Genomic DNA, 21,695 nt, shown 5'->3' on the forward strand with positions numbered 1-21,695 from the left:
AACATTGTACAGGTGCGTACACATGTACAGATTTTTCTGTCTGATCTATCTGGCGGGAACAAAAACCTGGAGATGTATGGGAGCAAATGACAATCAAAAAATTGTTCCCAAATGCTTGAAAACAGACAGTCATTCAGACAAATTGTTTAAATCATTCTGATAACAAATTTATCAAAGCATATTTTTTATGTTTTCCTGCATTTGGGTGGAAATTTTTGATTGACATTTGTCATATGCTCCCATACATTTCCAGGTTTTTGTTCCCACCAGATAGATCAGACAGAAAAATCTGTATGTGTGTACGCACCTTATGACTCGGCTTCACCTTGACCAGTCTCCTGCCTACTCCCTGTGTACTGCTGCCTGTGACTCCCAGTATATGACCTGGCCTGATTTCAGACTTCTCCTGCCTAATCCTTCGGTACCTGCCTTGCCCGCTGGTTTCTGACCTGGCTTTGAAGATCATGAGTAATCCTGTCTCCACTCCACCCGTCTACCAGTCCTAAATAGGGAACCTGATCAGGGGACCACGACTGGCGTGTCTGGTGCTGCAAATCCCATATTCCACTCGGAGGGGTCACTGGCAAAAAACATCAGAATGGTAAGATTCCGCACCCCTGTCAATCCAGTCAATCCCCAGCCTGGTATTCACTATTCTGAATCCGACACCGTGACAACAGCTCCCTCTGCTACAGTACCTTTCGCAGTCCTGCCATCTCAAAAACATTTCTAGGATCAGATCCTTCTTTTTAGGATGGTATGAAGACCTTCATTGACACATAACACTACTGTAACTTCTCTTTATCTGGCCTCCATGACTCTCTCCACTCCAATTTGTAATCAGTGCACCTGCTCAGCCATCTGCCCACCCCCCCCCCCCCCCCTCCTTCAAAACCCAATTCAAGCATCTCGCACTTCCTTACAAAGCCCTTGCCCATTTCTTACCTATTTACACCTCTAACCTTCAAACTCCTGCCCACCCTTTTTTGCTCCACAAAAGAATGCACAATCACAAGCAGGGCCCTCTCCCCTCTTGAGCTTTTCCTTCCCTTACTTATACTACTAGTTATTTACTCCATGCTCCTTAAAAACTGAACTTATCCCTTGGTTTCTATAATAATAGATAGTTCTACTAAATATCCCCCCTCTCAACTACAATTTTATCATAATTATTTAATTTCATTAAACCAATCAACTCTTTTATATTTCATTATCATCTATACGCTGATGATACTCAAATCTATCTATCCTCCCTGGAATTGTCACCATCAGTATTGATCCGCATCTCTGAATGCCTTTCTGCCATTTCATCTTGGATGTCATCTCGCCACCTCAAATTCAACATTTCCAAAACAGAATTAATTATATTCCCACCAGCCAAAAGTAGTTACCAACCTGATATCTCTATCAGTGTTGAGAACACAACAATCAATCCTACTACACAAACTCGTTGCCTAAGGGTCATCCTCAAATCTGAGCTGTCCTTCATTCCTCACATTCAATCTGTCTCTGTGGCCCTTATTCTGGTCGGTGCGGATATATCCGGGTGCGTTCGGGCCGCCGATGTTTTGTGTCTGCGCATGTGCAGAGGCATCTCTGCACATGTGCGAGCAGGGCGTACGGCCAAATCCTGCATGATATGTGAACACTCCGAACAGGGGGTGGAGAGGGGCGTGAAGGTCTATTTGGGCTTATTACCATATGCATACGCCCCGCGTTTCATGGGTGTTCCCATGCAAACGCTGGGCGTACGTATGGTAATGCGGCCGTGACGCACGTGTAGGGGGCGGACATATGACATCGCCGGATGTCAGCTGCCCGCCCAGATCCCTGCTTTTGCACGGAAAAATGTCCGTGTGGTCTGAGGTTGTGGGAGCTGGTGGAGCACTCGGTCCTGCATTCGATGGTCTGCGACCATCGAATGATGGGGGAGGTTCCCTTAGATGGAGGAGGCGTATTCCGTGAAAAATACATGTGCGGTCCGTTCGGCCAGCTTCTTACCACGTACGGACGGAGTTGGCGATCCGTATGGAAGGCGGGGTTTCGCACGCACGGTCCTGGCCGCATAATCGGATCCGGCCGCACCGATCAGAATAAGGGCCTAAATCGTGTTACATGCATCTTAAAAAACATAACCAAAATTCGTCCATACCTTACACAAGACATTGCAAAAAAGCATATCTGTGCACTCATTATATCACGCAATAAATACGGCAAATAGACCTCCCTACCGGTTTTCCTAAGAAAAGACTCTCCCCGCTGCAATCAATTTTGAATGCAGCTGCGAGGCTGATCTTCCTGGCTAGATTTTCAACATCGGCTGATCCGCTCCGTCAGTCCCTCCATTGGTTGCCTGTTACCGCATTCAATATAAAATACTTCTACTTACATACATAGCCATTACTTTGACTACAATCGACTTATATCTCTTCGCATATCTCAAAATATATCCCAACCCGATCTCTCCGCTCTGCACAAGATCTGCGTCTCTCATCCACACTCATTACTCGCTCCAATTTACACTTGCAGGATTTTTGTTGGGCAGCACCCACCCTATGGAATGCCCTTCCATGCACATTAAGACTCTCCTCTAACCTCCGAACTTTCAAGCCTTCCTTAAAAACTGATCTCTATAGGCAAGCTTATCATATTCCGGAACACCCACATTAGCTCCAGTAGCATTCATATCTAATTGCATTCCATAAGGACTATCATGCTATGGTATTCTATCCTTACTTATCCCTCCTATTATCCCTATAGATTGTAAGCTTGCAAGCCGAGCCCTTCTACCTCTATGTCGGTTGTTTCTACAGTTTGTTTAATCACTGTTGTTTCCAATTGTAAAGAGCAATGGAAAATTCTGTGATCTACAAGAAAATGTAAATAAATAAATAAATAATGTATATCTATGATCCAGTATAAAATCCTCTTAATTAACTGATGGGCGTGCCCCCATCAGTAACAACACGTCTTGGGCACAACTCCATCAGGGACATCGAGGAATGCCAGACCGTCCCAATGGTGATGTAGGTGGAGCCATGCCCCCTCCCTGCCCAGCACCACAAATTAATGCCCTCACAATCCCTGCACAAATCCAATTATATAAGGAACACTATGAGACATAGGTCTTCCTACTAAATGATTTACAGCAGCATGAATACTGTGAATATTTGATTAGAGCATGTCCACTGAATAATTGCTCACAAATACCTAAAATTTCCACTGATCCCATATGTGTTATATTGGATTTAATTTTGGTGAATGAGGTGACAACTTAAGATGCACACAGAGGAATGCTCCCCCAACTATAATCTGGTGTCTATGGATTAGTGCGGTTGTGTATTGTTGTGCTGAAAGATCCTGCACTAAACTGAATTAATGCATGACATGAATGGGTGCAATCATCCAGTACCGGAATTCCATGCTGTTCAAAAGACCTGTGCCATAGGTCCAACTGCTAACAATGTCGACATCGAAATTCCAACTGTTAGCATCCTCAACGTAATAAAAACGCATTATCTTGCTCCTGCTCTTATAAACCGGAAGTTGGATCATCTTTCATCCAACCAGAATCAGATCCTCACTCATGTGACCTTAGGATCCAATCACATTCAACTACAGGGTATATAGCGGGACTCTTGGAGGGGGCCAGCACAACGTTGCTCTCGTCTTTTGAGACTCTTCAGTTTTAGTCTTAGTACAAGTCCAGTAAGTCCAGTCCGGTTAAGTCACAGTCCAAGTCTATCCAGTCAGCTTATGTCTTCGTGTATTCGGCTCCGGTGGTTGTTCGTCGTCTCTAGGCAGTCCCGGTCAGGTTTCCCTTAGCCCACTCTCCGTCACCCGAGTCTGTTACTTGCCCTTTGAAGCTCAGGCTGCCATTTCTCTTTCGGCATCCAGCACCTACGTAGCCGTTCTCCACAGCCCCAGGGCCCGGCCATTTTTCCCAGGTCTTTACACCCGTCACTGAATTTTGCATCTGATATCCGTTCACAGGGAGGTGGAAGCCCCCAGTTGGCCAGTCACCATGGTGAAGAAGAACAGCATCCCCGAGAGGTAATTGGATTCATACTCCTAACATGCCTGCATAATGACGTTTGTTTTTCTGCTGTAACAAACCCTGCTGGTAATTGGATTCCTACTCCTAACATCCCTGCATAGTGACTAAGTTACATTTGTATTTGTTTAGTCTGTATTTGGGCAGGAAAGGATATTGTATTAGTGGGGGGGTGTATTGGAACTTACCTATTCACACTTTGAAGCAAACCTTTTGCTGTGGGTGGGGCTATCAATTAAGGGCCAGACACAGGTCTGAGACATTTCTATTTTATCTGAATCTGGACAGCTGTTTGCCATGTGCGGCTGTGTTGTGTGCAGCTGTTAAGTGTGTAGTGTACAGTGTGAGGAAATATTAATAAGAATATTGGAGATATCCCGGAGATAAACAGGAGCGGGCAGGAGGACACCCATCTACCTTCTAATATCACCCAAACATACTGCTATCAACATACAACAGTGAGCTAAGGACTTCTCCACCTACAACACATACTGAATGTACAGCCCTCAACAAGCTCCCTGTCTGCAGGTCTCTAAGACCTATGCTCATAGCCAGTACTTTCTGTTTACCCTAAGATCGGTCATATTTTCTCTGTATCCATTTCTGTGTGCCAGATTCCACATCAGTTCTCTGTGCACTGTATATGTCCCTCTAGACCTGCTTCTCACACTACTTACCCTAACTCTATACTTATCTTCCTGAACTACACTGTTGTACCAGAGCCATGGTTACACAATCCTGTGCTATACCTATTCACTCTGCATGCTTTCTGCCCCCTAGCAGGGTGTGTTGTGGCATGGACCACTGTGCAAAGCTGTTAGGGGTCAAGGGTGCAGGTAGAGGGGGGGACAGGTCTCCTTACCTGCACCTCGTGTCACCTGTCTGTCTCCCCCTCCCTCTAGATTGTAAGCTCCTTAGAGCAGGGCCCTCCTCCCTCTTGTTGCCTTTCAATTGCAGCTCTCTTACTTACCTACAATCTATACCTGCACCTATTCTCATTCACTTCCCTATATCTCAGCTGTATTGTGTACCAAGATTTGTGCTGTTAATTGTGCTTGTTTTTTGTTTTTCTGTCACTGTTATGTCTAGTTCTGTATACCCTGTACTGTTATAATGTGTTCTATATGTACAGCGCTGCGTACCACTTATGGCGCCTTATAAATAAAAATATAATAATAATAATTATTATTATTATTATTAAAGTGTATCCAGTCCAGTTCATTCTTCATTATTTAGTCCTTCTCTACTCTTTCTAGGTGACCCAGCCAAAGGGCTTACAGGGCTCCCTTGTGGGGACCACAGGTGTATTTTCTGGGTCTTCCTCAACCACCTGGATTAAACATCCTCCAGAGTATGCATAAGAACTACATTAGACCTGCTATATTCCTTGCTACTGCTCAAACATCTACATTGGGGGGTTATTCTGGATCACTCGCAAAGGCACAATCTCTCTCTAATGGACAAAACCATATGCACTGCAGGTGGAGCTGAAATAACGTGCAGAGAGTTAGATTTGGGTTTTTTATTGTTTTTGTGCAGGGTAAATACTGGCTGATTTATTTTTTACACTGCAATATAGATATCAGTTTGAAGTACAAACCCCACCCAAATCTAACTCTCTCTGCAAGTTACATCACCCCACCCCCCCCCACCCCCCACCCCATACCCTGCAGTGCACATGGTTTTGTCCATTAGAGAGTGATTGTGCCTTTGCGAGTAAACTAGAATAACCCGCTTGGTCCCCAACAGGCTCCACAACAATCTAGCAGTGTGACGGAAGTATTCTTTGCTAATCCACTTGAAAGCAATGATCAATATGTGCTCAATATGTATACAATGAAAAACCAAAGTCAAATTGGAGCCAGTAATCCCTGTGGCTGCATTGGTCAGTGAGGTGTACACACGGCCATCAGGATTTGATACACATAAAGCCCTAAATTTATAGGAGAACAATTCCAATCACTGTAGCTGCAGAAGACAGAACATAATACACAATAAAAGATCAACTATAATCCTGTACGGTATGTTTTCCAGAAAATCATCCCGATATGTGGCCATAGACCTGGAGGATCAGTAATGCAACATATTATCCTTTATAGCGATTTTATATCTAAACGCTAATGTTACGTAACAAGATTTATATAGAATAACTCACTCATAACACAAAGCTTTTCAATATCACAGGCCCGGCGATTCCCAGTACATCATAGTAAATATGTTATTTTAAAGTGAGTTCTTTTAATACACTGCAACAATATTCCTTATGTCTCTTTCTGCGAAACCATTACAGAGTTATTATATGGATACAATTACGCATTTTGTTTTCCCATCAGGAACTCAAAATAAGCTTGTAAAATGACAATTTGTCATTTTACATAATGCAACACATTGGAAGCCAGAGACGCATTGTGAATGGTGCTAAATGACACGATTTTATGAAAGGACCTTGTTCAAACCCAGCAGCAGCTTTTGTTCTCCCCCAGCCTTTGAGAGCAGAGTGTACTTCCAAGATATGAAGGAAGAGCCTTATACGGAAAGTTCTGATTATGACCAAAAGAACATAAAAATATTCTATTCACTTTTAAAACCATTCATATATTATTTCTCAATACAGTCAGACTTGCCGACAAATCATGGCACATACAGAAGTGAGAGACTAAGGTGCAGATACAGAAAGAGGATTCGGTTCTCTCCTCCAGGAATAGCTATGATTGGAGTGCTTGGTTGTCTCCAGGACTTATGTAGGGTACACACCACGACGACCCGCTCACGATGCACATTGTGAGCGGGTCGTCAGTGTTTCTTCAGACCCGCTCACGATGATGCGGGGGGGCACGTCCCGCTCACGATGTGCACCGTGAGCGGGTCCGATCCAATGGCGACCCGCACCCGGCAGTATGGTCGTTATTCAGATCCTACCTGCAGCAGGTAGGATCTGAATAACGACCGACCCGCGAGACCGCGCATCGGATCAGTATCGGTCCACACCAGGACAGAAAAGGGCCCAATCACCACACAATCTACATCCAATTGGTCGGAATTGGATCTAGATTGAGGGGATCGGGCCCTAATCGTCCTGATGTGTACCAGGCATTAGCTATGGCAAGTACTAACATGGGACACCACAGGAGAAATGCCCATGCCCATCGGTCTTTCTGCACAGGATGGCTATGGAGAGATGCAAGTTGAGAAAATACATGATTCCATAAGAAATATAACTTGTGACTTCCACCATATACAGTACGCACAAATGTGCCGACCGACCCACACTCACTCCAACACATAGGCGAAGCGGAGGCAAATATATTAGCTAGTCGGTCTGGGATATAATCTAAAATACATTTTGTATGTATGCTCTCAATCATGGTACATAGAGTTCAACCAAGATGCCACAGTAGCTGTCCTCATCCAGGGTGCGAGCACCTAGGTCCTTTCCCTTCATGCCTCCTGCAATTATATACCTCCTCTTTGAGAAATCTGGGAATAGGAGGGTGTGTGCTGATGCAATTCATGTCAGCAGGGACCCATTGATTCACGATACTGAGCAGTCCCATCACCTTCAACAGACAAGTGTTGGTGGGATGAGGAAGGTGGCCTTCTCATTTGGGAGACCAAAAGTACTCCATTAGCTTTTAGAGGGTGGTAAAGGATGTTTTAAAAGCATAATTCTAAGGCAGTAGTTCTCAAACTCGGTCCTCAGGACCCCACACAGTTCACGTTTTTCAGGTTAAAAGATTCGCAAGTGGAGCAAATCATTTCACCTGATTCTGTGAGAAGACCTGCAAAGCATGCACTGTGTGGGGTACTATTGAGGATTGACTTTGAGAACCTGTGTTCTCAAGAATTAAGCCCTAGGGTACAAATCCGTTATCTTCCATTGAGTGGTTTGCACAAAATGAATGCTTAACCCGATAATGTGGATGAAGGATATTTATTTCTTCATTGCTGAAAGGTTCAAATACCCATTAAAACCATTGTCTAGCACATGATACCCTGATAAAAATAATTTCCCCAGTATACTGCACCTTTTGTTAACATTCCGTCATGCCCCTTTCACATGGCACCTATTTGCCAGTTCAATCCGGTAATTGGTGTGATGTGAAAGGGGTTACCGGGGCAATAAGAACCGGTAAAAACGAAGGGTTCTTACCAGATTTTGCCGTGCTGCTTTGCTGTTTGAACGTGTTAATCGGGTCGAGCGACCCATTTCCCGTTCACACCAATGGAGGAAGCGCTAAGTGCTGCCTCATCCCCTGCCCCCAATTAAGCTCCACCGTTCTGCCGCGCCCCAGACGACGTCAGGGAACCGGCAATATTGCCGGTTCGCTGAAGCAATCTGAACTGACCAAAATGCAGGGTAGAACCGGGACTGAACTGTTTCAAAGTCCCGGTCTGACTCTGCATTTGCGGTGTGAAAGCGTTATAAATGAGTCATAATTATGGCACTTCCTGCTTAGACCAAGATACAGGACCACTGAAAAAAAACTGATAGATGGGTGTTCCCTCCACTGGGCCAGTGGAGGGAACACCCACCTATATGTTTTTTTCTGTGTATTTTCAGTGGTGTGGAGTCACCACTTTGGGTTCCCATTGTGCACTTTGTCGTTTTCTCTCATTTACTTCAAGTAACAGGATCAGGCTGCCAGGACACCTATAATCACCCTTCTAGATTGCCAACACAACTGCAGCATCTGGCTTTTAGTCATCAGGCCTTAGCCGACGTTCATTACTAGAAATAGGGAATCTGTGACATAAAAGTAAGTACAGTTGGGCACTGGTAACCGCACTGCTGCCGCATTTATCACTATGATTAGAAGTTATTAGGTAAAAGATTGACAATACCATTTAATGCAATATTTTGCTTTGCTTCAGCATGCCATATATATTTTTTATTTAAGTTATTTCTGTTACCACCAACATTTCAAGTAAGCTGGAAGCAGCTGAAATCCAAAATATGCCTGAGTGACATTTTGCGAGAAAGTATATATAAGGCTTGTGCAGTGGAAGGAGTTTACCGTTTGCCTGTCATGTGTCACATGACATTTTGTAAACAACATTTAAAAAAAAAAAGTCAGCTCCCATTTGGAACTTTTATAGCATTCAGCTACACTATGGGGGGGGGGGGGTACTTAAATAGTGCTGATTTCTGGGCTTCAATCTTTCAAATTTTTCTTTTTCTCCAAGAGTTCTTCATGTAATCCTCCATTTATAAACATGTAGGGATAAAAAGAGAAACTATGTCCCTTATTATACTCTGGTTACATTTGCCCCCCCCCCTGCAGCGCACATGGTTTTGTCCACTTGAGAAGGAATTTGCCTTTGCGAATGAACCAGAATACGGGGGCAATGTGTGGTACAATTCCTCAAATAATAACCATCAAACGTGGTGGGTACATAAATGGCGTACCCAACTCACAATAGGGGTGCTACAACAGATGCATAGCGGTTTCTTTAAATCATCTGGGTGGAGTACCCTTAATCACGATGTGTAATGGTGTGTGACGTCTATAAAAGGTATCTTTGTCTTCATAAAAGTATTTTAATGATACAGGTAAATGTACACACTAAGAACAGAACTCAAGTTATAAAACAATAAAACTGCTGGGACCTCAAGGGTGGGTGGTGTTAAATGCGGGGTCAAAACACGTGGTCATAGATCTAGATCCAAGCACAGGTAGACAAACAGCAGATGCAATTATCCACTTAAGTATTCTCCTGCAGAGGAACACTAGGGCCCTTATTCTGATCGGTGCGGTAATATCCGCGTGCGTTCGTGCCGCCGATGTTTTGTGTCTGCGCATGTGCAGAGGCGTCTCTGCGCATGTGCGAGCGGGGCGTACGGCCAAATCCCGCATGAAATGTGAACACTCCGAACAGGGGGTGGAGAGGGGCGTGAAGGGCTATTTGGGCTCATTACCATATGCGTACGCCCCGCGTTTCATGGGCGTTCCGATGCAAACGCTGGGCGTACGTATGGTAATGCGGCCGTGACGCACGTGTAGGGGGCGGACATATGACATCGCCGGATGTCAGCTGCCCGCCCAGATCCCTGCTTTTGCACGGAAAAATGTCCGTGTGGTCTGAAGTTGCGGGAGCTGGTGGACCACTCGGTCCTGCATTCGATGTTCTACGACCATCGAATGATGGGGGAGGTTCCCTGAGATGGAGAAGGCGTATTCCATGAAAAATACACGTGCGGTCCGTTCGGCCAGCTTCTTACCGCGTACGGACGGAGTTGGCGATCCGTATGGAAGGCGGGGTTTCGCACGCACGGTGCTGGCCGCATATTCAGATCCGGCCGCACTGATCAGAATAAGGGCCTAGGTTTGAGTCAACAGGTTTTCGGGTGCTGTCTCTTCCTCAGGACTCAGACTAGTGGTTTTTAAGATGGCCTTTTATACATATCCTTATTCATACCTTACTTCCGGTTCCTGTCTCTGGGAACAGGAAGTGGTAATTTCCTAAATATGCAACAACAATACTAGTGTTCATTCTAGCACCCGCCAACTTTGAAAACCCATGCAGTTCCTCTTCCCTGCCTGGGGTGTCGCTGTCTGCTGTGGTGTTTCTAGCACAAGTCTGGTTTGCATATCAGTGCTGATATACAGACCACACTGTGCTAGAAGCACTACAGCAGACAGCGACACCCCAGGCAGGGAAGAGGAACTGCATGTGTTTTCAAAGTTGGCGGGTGCTAGAATGAACACCAAATACAGCATGATATAGGGGTAGGTAGTAGTGCGGCGCTCCGTTATTGAAAATTCTACAGTTTGTTTTTAAAAAAGAATGTCGATCTTTATTTGCAAATAATAATTTGTATATATATCAGTTGGCCTTTTCAATACACTGTCCTGTCACTGTGGGCTGGAATAGTGCATTCCTTCAAGGTCACACTTGTGTGATAGGAGATATATGTACGGCTCCAATGCAAGTATTCAATACACGGCAGAATTTTTTTTTTTAAATGACAAAAAATATATACATATGTCGTTAATTGTCTGTCCAATTAATTGTGGGGTGTGTACACCGATTGATTGTGTACACACTGGATCCGAGATTCCTAAAGGAAAATAAATGTGTATACACAGTCTATAAATGTGTACACTACAGTGATCCGTTTAGGTGCAGCTGCTAGTTAAGAAAAACAAAATAGATAGATTTAGTGCGCAGGTATAAAATACCCTTTTTTACTAAATAAAGCATATACGGCAGAGTTCTTGAGCAAATATTGCTCTTATAAGATAGTTCCTGGCAAGAATGTGCACTATCTAATGTCTGTTCTCAATAGGACGTCCCACGGATTACTCCACCGATGTGGTCGCCGGCCACGTCCACTTCCGGTCACGTCTTTGGTCATCAGATGCGGCACTTCCGGTCAGATGATGCCGCTCCAGCGTGAACGACTGTCCGGCCGTGTCACTTTCGGTCAGCGTTGAGCGCCACTCCAACCGGAAGTGATTGTCTGTCTATTCTACCCGACTGGGACTTTTGTTTGTAGGTTGCCATGGAAACAGCTAATTTTCAGGTAGTAATTGTCCGCTTATTCACTCTTTTTTATAGGTTTATAGGAAACAGGAGGTATTCTCTAAAACCAATCTGTTTTTTATGGTTCTAATTATATTTCCTTATGTCCACTGAAATAGTATTTTGTAGTGTCTATTTTTCTAAAATAGATGGATAGAAAAAAATAGAATCCATTCAATGAAATGGAATACTAGACATTAATTAATATTTAGAAAAAATAAAAAAACAGTATAAAAATATATAAAATGATTGAAAGTTATATAATTTGGGGAAAATAAAAATGGAAAAGATATGACAAGGAGCAGGGATAGACCATCATAGGAACCATTTTAAATCAAAATCGTGGTTCAAGCCCAAGGGGTCAGGGTCTTTAATGTGTAGATGAGTTTCAGCTCTGTGTTGACTAAATTTCTTTCTATATTTCTGTCCTTTCTACAATCTTCTGAATCCCTACAAATATTTTTATCAAATTTATCAAATAATCTTTTTCTTGAAAGGGATTCGATAAATGGTGGGTTGTCAAATCTTTAATATTCTGAAAGCGTTCTGATTTTCCTATTTCAAAGGACGTGTAGTTCTACCAATATAATATAATCCACACCTACACTATACTAGATAGATTATATTTGAAGTCTCACATGTGATAAATTCCCAGATCTAGAACAAAGAATAATTTAAAAACTCCATAAAAACACCAAGTTTCTTCTTTGAAATTATAATTACTACAAGTTTGGATCCAATAAGAATACAAATTCCTAAAAAAGAAAAATGGAGAAAAAATCCAAAAAAGGTACAAAGAATAAAATCTTGAGAGGAAATTGAAGAATTTAGTAGAAACCAGCATGTATCATCGCGACTGGAACGTTAATAACCATAAAGATGTCTATCTTTTCAAGGATATGCAAATGAGATCTACCATCCAAGAGAAGTACCACATCAGTGGGAAAATTACCATAGAGTCAATCAATGGAATAGAAACTACTCTAATTATAGAGGGAGACAAGAAGATCAACCTAACACCTATAGGAATCCAAGATAGCAACCTTGATGGAGAAGCGATAATTGGAGGAACCACCCTAGATATAGATATGAACAGTATGACCAAAGAAGAAATAACTGGAACAATACATTAATGAAATCAACAGGCAGTTGGAGGATAAAGAGATGTAGGAAATGAAATCAAGATCCCACTACTAGAATTAAGTGAGCATTCTACAAAATCAAGGGATACATAAAAAGGAGTATGACTTTATTAATGTAGAGGAAAAGGTTACTCCCACTATCTATAAATTACCCAAGTTGCACTAAAACTTTGTTAATCCCCCTGGGCATCATACCTGGCACCAGCTCCTTAACTTCCAATCTGTCAGCTTTTACAACCTTTGGTCGTTGAGAAACTCTCCTATACAAAAAAGGCACAGGGGACATTTTAAGACTGCTACAAGTTGAGCCATGGAATGGACAAAATATATTGGGAACAGGAAATGTATCTTCCCTCTATACGTGTATTTCCCATGAAGATGGCTTTCAAGCCACAAGTTTTTATCTAGAGAAATCTGAGTACACCATATCGAAGAAGGAATTTATTTTGGAATCAATTGCATTTATCTTACATAAGAACTTTTTTTATTTTGAGGGGAAGTACTTTCTGCAATTAAGAGGAATAGCAATGGGGACTTAATTTGCCACTAGCTATGCTAATCTTTTCATGTCCCGGTGGGAAGAAGAATCAATCTACAGTAGCATAGCTTGCGGTACAAAATTGCTGAAATGGAAACGTTATATAGATTACGTGCTTTTAATATGGGAGGGTGAAGAATCTGAATAAAAACTATTTGCAGAATCATAAAATTTAAATGATCACCACATACATTTAACATTCGATTTCAGCCGTCAGGAGGTACATTTTTTAGACATGACAATTTATATTGAAAGGGACATCATATATACTATGGATGAAAACACCTATATTTCAATAGACAGCCAGCACCATCGTCCTTGGTTAAAGGGAGTCCCAAAAAGCCAGTTTTTGCTCTTAAAGAAGAATTGCAGCGACTATAATATCCTTCAAACACAAACCAATAAAATGAAGAAAGATTTTTTGAGTAAAGGGTAAGAAGAAGCTATCGATACCGTCAGAGAGGAGATCGATCAAAGAGATAGATGAACCCTGATTGAGAATAAAACTTCACAAAAAAAAACTGAAGAAAGCTAAAAATTCCAATTTGCTTTCTTTACTCAATTTGACCAGAATTACAGCAAATAAGAAAGAATAAAAAAAAAAAAACATTGGTATTTAGTACAACAAGATCCAGTAATAAAAAATATAATACATTATAAACCGAAGTTTATATATTGGAATCTTCTAATTGAAGAATTATCTGGTCAAAGTGCTCTACCTGAGGATAAACAGAGTATTAATACACACTAAAGGATTCCATCGTTGCAGTAGCTGCATTGGTTTTAGAAATATATAAAAAAAAAAATCAACAGCCATTGATTAATGTGAACCAAGTCCAATTCAAAACATACCATTTATTGAATCATATATCTTCTCCATTTTTCTTTCCCAAAAATGATATAACTTTCAGTCATTGTATATATGTTTATACTGTTTCATTTTATCTAAATATTAATATATCTAGTATTCAATATCAATTGAATGGGTTCTAATTTTTTCGGTACTTATGTATTATCTGGGCGTCAGATTTTTTCATTGCATCGCATGCAATATAATGGCATACAATGCAATGCAATGCGATTTTTCATTGTAAAGACCCAATTTTTAATTGTATAGTAAACCATGGGTGATTTCATACCCCCACTATCCAACTATGCATGGAGTTGATTTTATATAGTGTGGGGAGCGCAGTGAGCCACCGAGCCCGAAGAGTGGCGAGCGCAGCGAGCCCCGAGAGGGGACGCAGAATACATGTAAAGTTATCCACGTCCCCTCGCTGCGCTCGCCACACTATATAAAATCAACTCCATGCGTAGTTGGATAGTGGGGGTATGAAATCACCCATGGTTGACTATACAATTAAAAATCAGGTCTTTACAATGAAAAATCACATTGCATTGCATGCTTTACAATGAAAAATCGCATCGCATCGCATCGCATTGCATGCCTTAAGTAGTGGCATGCAATGAAAAAATCGGGAGCCCAGATAATACATAAGTACCATTTTTTCTATCCATCTTTTTTAAAAGAATGGACACTACAGAATATTTTTGTTATTTCAGCGGACACAATAAAATATAATAATAGAACCATACAAACAGATTGGATTTAGTGAATACATCCTGTTTCCAAGGCAACCTATAAACAAAATTGAATAAGTGGACAATCCCTTCCTGAACTTTAGCTGTTTCCATGGCAACCTACAAACAAAAAAGTCACAGCCGGGTAGAATAGACGGACAATCATTTCCATAGGAGTAGAGCTCACCACCTAGCCAGAAGTGAGACAGCCGGACGTTCGTTTCCATTGGAGCGGCATCATCTGAGCGGAAGTGATGCATCTGACAACAAAAGACGCATGCGGCTCCCACATGGATGGAGTGATCCGTGGGACGTCGTACTGCGAACAGACATTAGATGCACATTCTGGCCAGGAACTGTTATACACACAAGGAATACAGATTGACAGTTCTGGCCTATAGCGACTGTAGCCACCTATCCGCCCAGTGGCCCCCTCCCTTCCCCCAGGCTCCTGCTCACCTGGACTCCCGACAAACAGCCAGAAGAGCAGCAGGCAGCAGCACATGGCAGTCTCCAGCCTCATCACCAAGTCCCTTACTGCCCCCATATCTCAGGATGATCCGTGGAAGAGGCTCCACCAAGGGGGGCGGAAATACTAAAAGTGCAGCAGCTGGTGCACCGAACTGTGGCACAAAGAGTTAATACCGCCCGCTGCTGTTTGCATTTTTTTTGCATGTTAAGTGCGGCGGCTGTGGGCTCCATCTCAGACGCTCATTTTCGCTGGAGGCCAGAAAGTAGTAGATAACAGTAGTCCAGGGGTGGTCGGACGTTTGGAACCTGGGATCTACTTTTTTTTACACTTACCGGGGATCTACCGGCATCTCCCCCTATGAAAAATATCCCCCTCCCAGTGCATTACATCCCTTACACATTATGCCAGACAGAATAAGCAAAAATTCACATTCTACCACACGAAATGTGGCAAAATTCACATTCTTCCACACGGAAAGTGCCTAAATTCACATTCTGCCATATGGAAAATGCCGAAACTCACATGCTGCCACACGGAATGCGCTGAAACTCACAATCAGTCATACGGAATGCGCCAAAATTGACATCTGTTATGCAGTGAGAGGCGGAGGGGGTCTTTACACAAGTGTAAGGTTGTCCCAGATGCTGCCTGTGATGGGAGTTTTGTGCCCCATTAAAAATGTATATATATATATATATATATATATATACTTTTAAGGTGGGCACAAAACTTTATCACAGGCAGCAACTGGGACAACCTTACACTTGTGAAGATACCCACTTCCCCCTCCCCTTCCCACCATGTAGAAGTATATAGAAAAAAAACTCTGTGGATAGGAGAAACCCATCCACAGACATGCAGTGCATGTCCCCACTTTAAAAATCTTACTGTACTCTAGCTGCCGCTGAGCCTCCTCACTGTCACTGAGCGCTCCCGAGTCCCACCGCTGCTGATCTCCCAGCCACCGCCACTGATGACCTCCCTGTTGCAGATGCTAATCTCTCCGCCACCGCCTCTGATCTTCCTGCTGCACTGGCTCCTCACTTGCGGTGCACGGGTAACATCATGACGCCACCCGCGCACTGCATCACTGGGAACAATGAAGCCTTTGAGAACCTCTCAGAGGCTTCAGCTTACATGGGGCACTACTTGATCACGATCTATTCGCAGGAGCTACACGATCGACCAGTAGATCATGATCGACCTTTTGGTCAGCCCTGCAGTAGTCCAATTTGGATATGACTAGTGAGTGGATGAGGGTCTTTGTAGCATCCTGGGTGAGATAGGGTCTACATATTTTTGAGGTGGAAACTACAGGACAGTGAGAGATGCTGAATATGTGGTTTTAAGGAGAATGAGGAATCAAGAGTAACGCCAAGTACTTGGTGGCTAGAGGAGATCGTTGATCCATCAATAGATAGTGAAATTGTGGAAGGTGAGGTTATGTGGGAGGGCAGGAAGATGATCAGCTCAGTCTTAGACATGAGAGAGCAGTATCACGCAGACCAAGGGAGTGAAGGATTTGGAGAAGGAGAGGGCAGTCAACAGTGTCAAAGGCAGCAGAAAGGTCAGCGGCTACGGCAGAACTTGAAAAACGCTGGACGGCCCTCTGATTGGCTGAGCTCTCTCAGCCAATCAAAAGGCCGCCCAGTATTTAAAAAAAATTCAAATTCTACCGCTGTGTTGACCCCCACCATCGCTACGCTACTCCGCAGCCGACCCTCTTCCCGATGTGCCAACACAGATGGAATGTGATATCGAGTGCTGGAAGAGGGCACTTTTTGTACCATAAGATCCGATTGGATGCGATGGGACATAAGTGTATGGGCATCATTTTGTAGGTTTACTATAGGGAAGAATACGGTGTCAACACTTGCATCAAAATTATGCACTGCCATTGTTACAATAACATGTAGTAATTAAATATGAAAGTGATAGAAATGTTAAACCAGAAGTCACAAATAGATGAAACAACTTATTTCACAACACAAACAAAATTATATATATATATATGGTACTTATGTAATATCTGGGCTCCCGTTTTTCTTATGAGACCGCTGTGCTCGCCACGCTTCGGGCACGGTGGCTCGCTGCGCTCGCCACACTATATAAAATCAACTCCATGCGTAGTTGGATAGTAGGGGTATGAAAAAATGGGGTGCATTAACATGAGAGCCCAGATAATACATAAGTACCATTATATATATATATATATATATATATATATATATATATATATATATATATATATATAGCGCAAATAGATGCACACACACACAGTAAAATATATAGGCTGTCCTTAACTAGCCAAACGGACACAGAACAACCTGGCTCGCCCCTATGGTTTTCTAGGGTGTGGTATAACACACAGTCGGGATTCTGACAGTCATTTACCCAACGTCAGAATCCTGACTGCGGAGACTCAGGCAGCGGGGGGAGCGCAAGAAAGCCCTTTGCAAGTCCATCCCGCATTAACTTCCCCATAAGCAACTGAAGTGGTACTTATAATGCAAGCTGTCCTCCCATTCTTTTTTTGGGTGGAGAATTTCCACTGGAAGTAAGAGATGAAGCTTATGTGAAATCCCAGTGTGTTCTGGGTCACAAGTGCACAGAAGTACCCCAAAAGGCTGCCAAAAAGGTCTATGCTTAACTATGGCATGCCAGCATCGCTCAACTGCCCTCGACACATTTTTCATGATAAATAGAGGCAGAAAATGTCTTCTACAGATACAATTAAACATATTTTTTTTTAAATTATCACCAATTTATATGGAGCCACCAAGTATCCATAGCACCACACATGAAGAATTACAATAGGCAAAACAAACAATACAGTATAGAAGGTATACAACCGCAAATATGTGAAATAATCCTGGGAATGGCAAACTGAAGCAAGTCACTGAGTGGGAACCATGATGGTGGGGGGCCCTGCTCCTCAGAGCTTATCGATGCACAGACCTTGGTCTGGAATATTCCTCAGTGGAGTAAGGCCATTAATTGTTTGTAATATGTGGGACATTTAAGTAACCCAAATCTTAAAGAAGAACACAGTACAGATATTTTGTAATAAAATAGGCTTTCTGCAATATACCCTTAAGCTGTCCATACACTTATACAATTTGGGACCTTTTCACCACATTCCGATGGACAAGGCTGAGAAATCGGGTGAAAAGTGGCCACATCGTATGTGCCTAACATCCGATTCCAATCAGCAGTCCCATGAAAATGGGATTCAGAGATTGCAAGTGCTGCACATAAGATTTATCGGATCTAGCAGCACTTGCTGGGGAATACGATGTATTGTATGCAGTCCAGGCACCGATGAGCCAGGAGGCTCCCCAGCAGGTGTCTGCTAATCACGCATGGTGATTGACAGGTTCCGGGCATTTGGGGGCAGAACGTCAGAGTTTTCTCTGAGTTCCCCAGAAAACACAGCAGTTGCCAGGCCTTTGCAGCACTCAGCACTTCATGCAGGGGAAAAGCCATTTGATGGTAGTGATTTCCCCCCTGTGTGCATTGACATGTACAGGGGCTGGGGAGGGGCTCCGTGGGGCAGCCCAGCAAGTAGGTCTGAATCAGGCCCAATGTAAATACTACATTTATTAAAATAAAGTAAAACATATCTTTTGACAATAATTTTCGCTCAACAGAGTTGCCCATATATAATGAAGGATGCACAGGAATCATTGGGGTTGATGTAAGTATGACTCTCCACACTGATACCGCTTCTCGCCAATGTATGCATTTGCCGGCATGTGGTGCATTACCGAAGCACTATGCTCCTATAACAACTTTAGGATAACATGACAATGTGTACGGCAATGTAAGAACAGTCAGGGGCACCGACTGTTCTGATACCTGCAGCTACTGATTAACAACTGCAGGTGTCATTACCCCATTGTCAGCCAAACATGGTGGAGAAGCGGCATCAGTGCACACTTATGTGTACTGGTACCACACAGGGTTTATTTACTAAGATGGGAGTTCTATTTAAGATGAGGTGTTGCTATGGGCACCCAATCAGAATCTACTTCTTATTTAGCACCTTCTAAAAGATAATAGATCTGATTGGTTGCCCATAGCAACATCCCATCTGAAATAGAACTCCCATCTTAGGAAATTTACCCCCATGTCTCCCACATACTGGAGGATCATACCCCTGCCCCATGTGTGGCTTAGCAGGAAAGGGGTGGAGCTTTTCAGCTACAGCTTGGCATTTATAGCAGTGCTTAAACTACAGAACACTTGCGCTCTGCAGATTTTAATAAACGTAGTTTGTTTTTGTTTTTTTTGCAGCTTTCTATTTTTTTCTTCTACAAAACCAAGGTCGGAACATTTATTATATACAAAACTATTTAAATATTTTAAATCGCCCTTTCTAGGCCTTATTCTTTTGCCTGTGAACATTATTTACATTTCAGTCATAGTACAGAAATTACATTCCCCACTAGTTCAATCAATAGATATTTATTATTTCTGCTGGTGCTGCAGACGCCTTTTACATAAATGGTTCACAGCCTGCAATTCCATACAGTACATACAATGCATGGCTCAGTGCCTCTTGTACAGCACATACAACACCTGCAGATGCTTAACTTTGCACAGGCAGCTAAGGTTATTGCAGGTCAGTTACAGCTGGAATCTGTATGAGCTCATAAATGGGACTTGTGTCGGAATGGGATCATTCGTCAGACTGCATTTAGGTCTACAGTCATTAGGTCGACCCCACTAGGTCGACTGGCAGGAAGGTCGACCTGACTTAAGGTCGACATGGGCCAAGGTCGACATGACTTAAGGTCGAATTTGCATAAAGGTCGACATGAGGAAGGTCGACTGGTCATAAGGTCGACATGGGTTTTTCACTGTTTTTTTATCCGAATGTCGACACAGTCGACATGGACACAGTTGGCAATGAGAATCGGACCCTCGCATCGCTCGCTTCGCTCGCAATGCTTCGGGCACGGTGCCTCGCTGCGCTTGGCACACTATTTTATTCTCCCACCACGCCCTAGTGGATGGTAGGGCATGAAATACCGCCTGTCGGCACATGTCGGCTCAAAAAACAGTGAAAAACCCATGTCGACCTTATGACCAGTCGACCTCTCATGTCGACCTTTATGCAAATTAGACCTTAAGTCATGTCGACCTTGGCCCATGTCGACCTTAAGTCAGGTCGAGCTTCCTGCCAGTCGACCTAGTGGGGTCAACCTAATGACTGTAGACCTAAATGCAGTCTGACGAATGACCGCATCCCCTTGTGTCCTAGGAGGTTCTGCAGCAGCAGGGTTCCACAGCCTGCCATATGGCTAATAGGGATACTGGTCAGGCTGCCTATACCTAGAAGTGAGGCTTCAGTGTATCCATGATGATGGGACACTCATTCCTAGCAGTAACACCTTCTAGAACCCTGACGAGTGGGGTCAGTGGATAAGAGTTACCACTGCGCGGTCCCCCTGAGTACTGATGACACCAGTGATCACAGAGTTTACAGGGCACACTCTGATTGGCCCAAATACCCTCAATGAGAGAGGACCGACCTGTAGCAGCACTAGGAACGCGGTCAGCCGCTTCTGACACCGGCCGAACTCCCCGACCGATAGAAATGCCTCATCTAGGTCCATCTGCCGTCCCCTAACGCACTGTTGCAGCTGCTGACATGGCTACACGTGTGAAAGCGAGCATTCTGACGTCACGCTGCTGACGAGGGACTCGGCAGTTTCCGTACACATCACACAGCCGCTCGGCCCAAGCAGCCTCGCTCTAGCCAGGCGCGCTCGGGATCGGGGACGCGCTGTGTCGCAGACGTCACGTATACCTGTATTGCGTCAGCCGCCGCGGCCGTGCTGCTCACTGCTGTGTGTGCTCTGTCACACATAGTGCTCTGCTCAGTGCTGTTGCTGTACATGCTGTGGGCGAGAGGTACACTACAGGCCATGGCCTAGCTGTTGCTACTACACTTCTGGCCATTATTATGAGTTGCAATAAATCCCTTTTTAGATAAAACAGAGGCACATACCTCCCAACATGACCCAGGAGGGACACGTTGCGATGTTCCTGGACTTCCCTCATAATGTATGATTGCCAATTGCCATCACCTGTTTCACACAGGTAAATGGATAAGAAAGGTGCTGCAACACAGGTGATGGCAATCATTAATTAAGGGAGAAGTCCAGAAACAGAGAAATGTGTCCCTCCTGGAGAGATAGATAGAAGCAGCGGTGTAGCTAGGTGTCATGGTGCCCGGAGCAAGGGCATATTTCGCGCCCCCCCGGTAATGAATTGGGTGCGTGGCTAACGGAATCTGCTGCGCTATATAAGAACCTGTAGTGGAATCTGCTGCGCTATATAAGACACTGTAACTAAATCTGCTGCGCTATATAAGAC

General features: G+C 43.6%; 1 protein-coding gene across 4 annotated transcripts in view; it reads right to left on the reverse strand.

The window, feature by feature from the left end:
- The window catches only part of LOC146009024 (solute carrier family 22 member 15-like), a 297,660-nt gene extending 276,433 nt beyond the window's left edge, over positions 1–21,227 (reverse strand). For 2 of the 4 annotated variants that reach the window (XM_083148995.1, XM_083148997.1), the window contains exon 1: positions 21,127–21,227. In XM_083148995.1, coding sequence (XP_083005121.1) covers positions 21,127–21,216 — 90 coding nt within the window. In that variant the 5' untranslated portion in view covers positions 21,217–21,227. Of the gene's footprint in view, positions 1–20,848; positions 21,094–21,126 lie in introns of those variants that run through there. The other 2 variants (XM_083148996.1, XM_083148998.1) reach the window with 2 other exon arrangements.
- Between the last annotated feature and the right edge of the window lie 468 nt (positions 21,228–21,695).

The sequence above is a fragment of the Crinia signifera genome, chromosome 6, assembly GCF_055691185.1.
Source record: "Crinia signifera chromosome 6, ASM5569118v1, whole genome shotgun sequence".
Classification (NCBI taxonomy): Eukaryota; Metazoa; Chordata; class Amphibia; order Anura; family Myobatrachidae; genus Crinia; species Crinia signifera.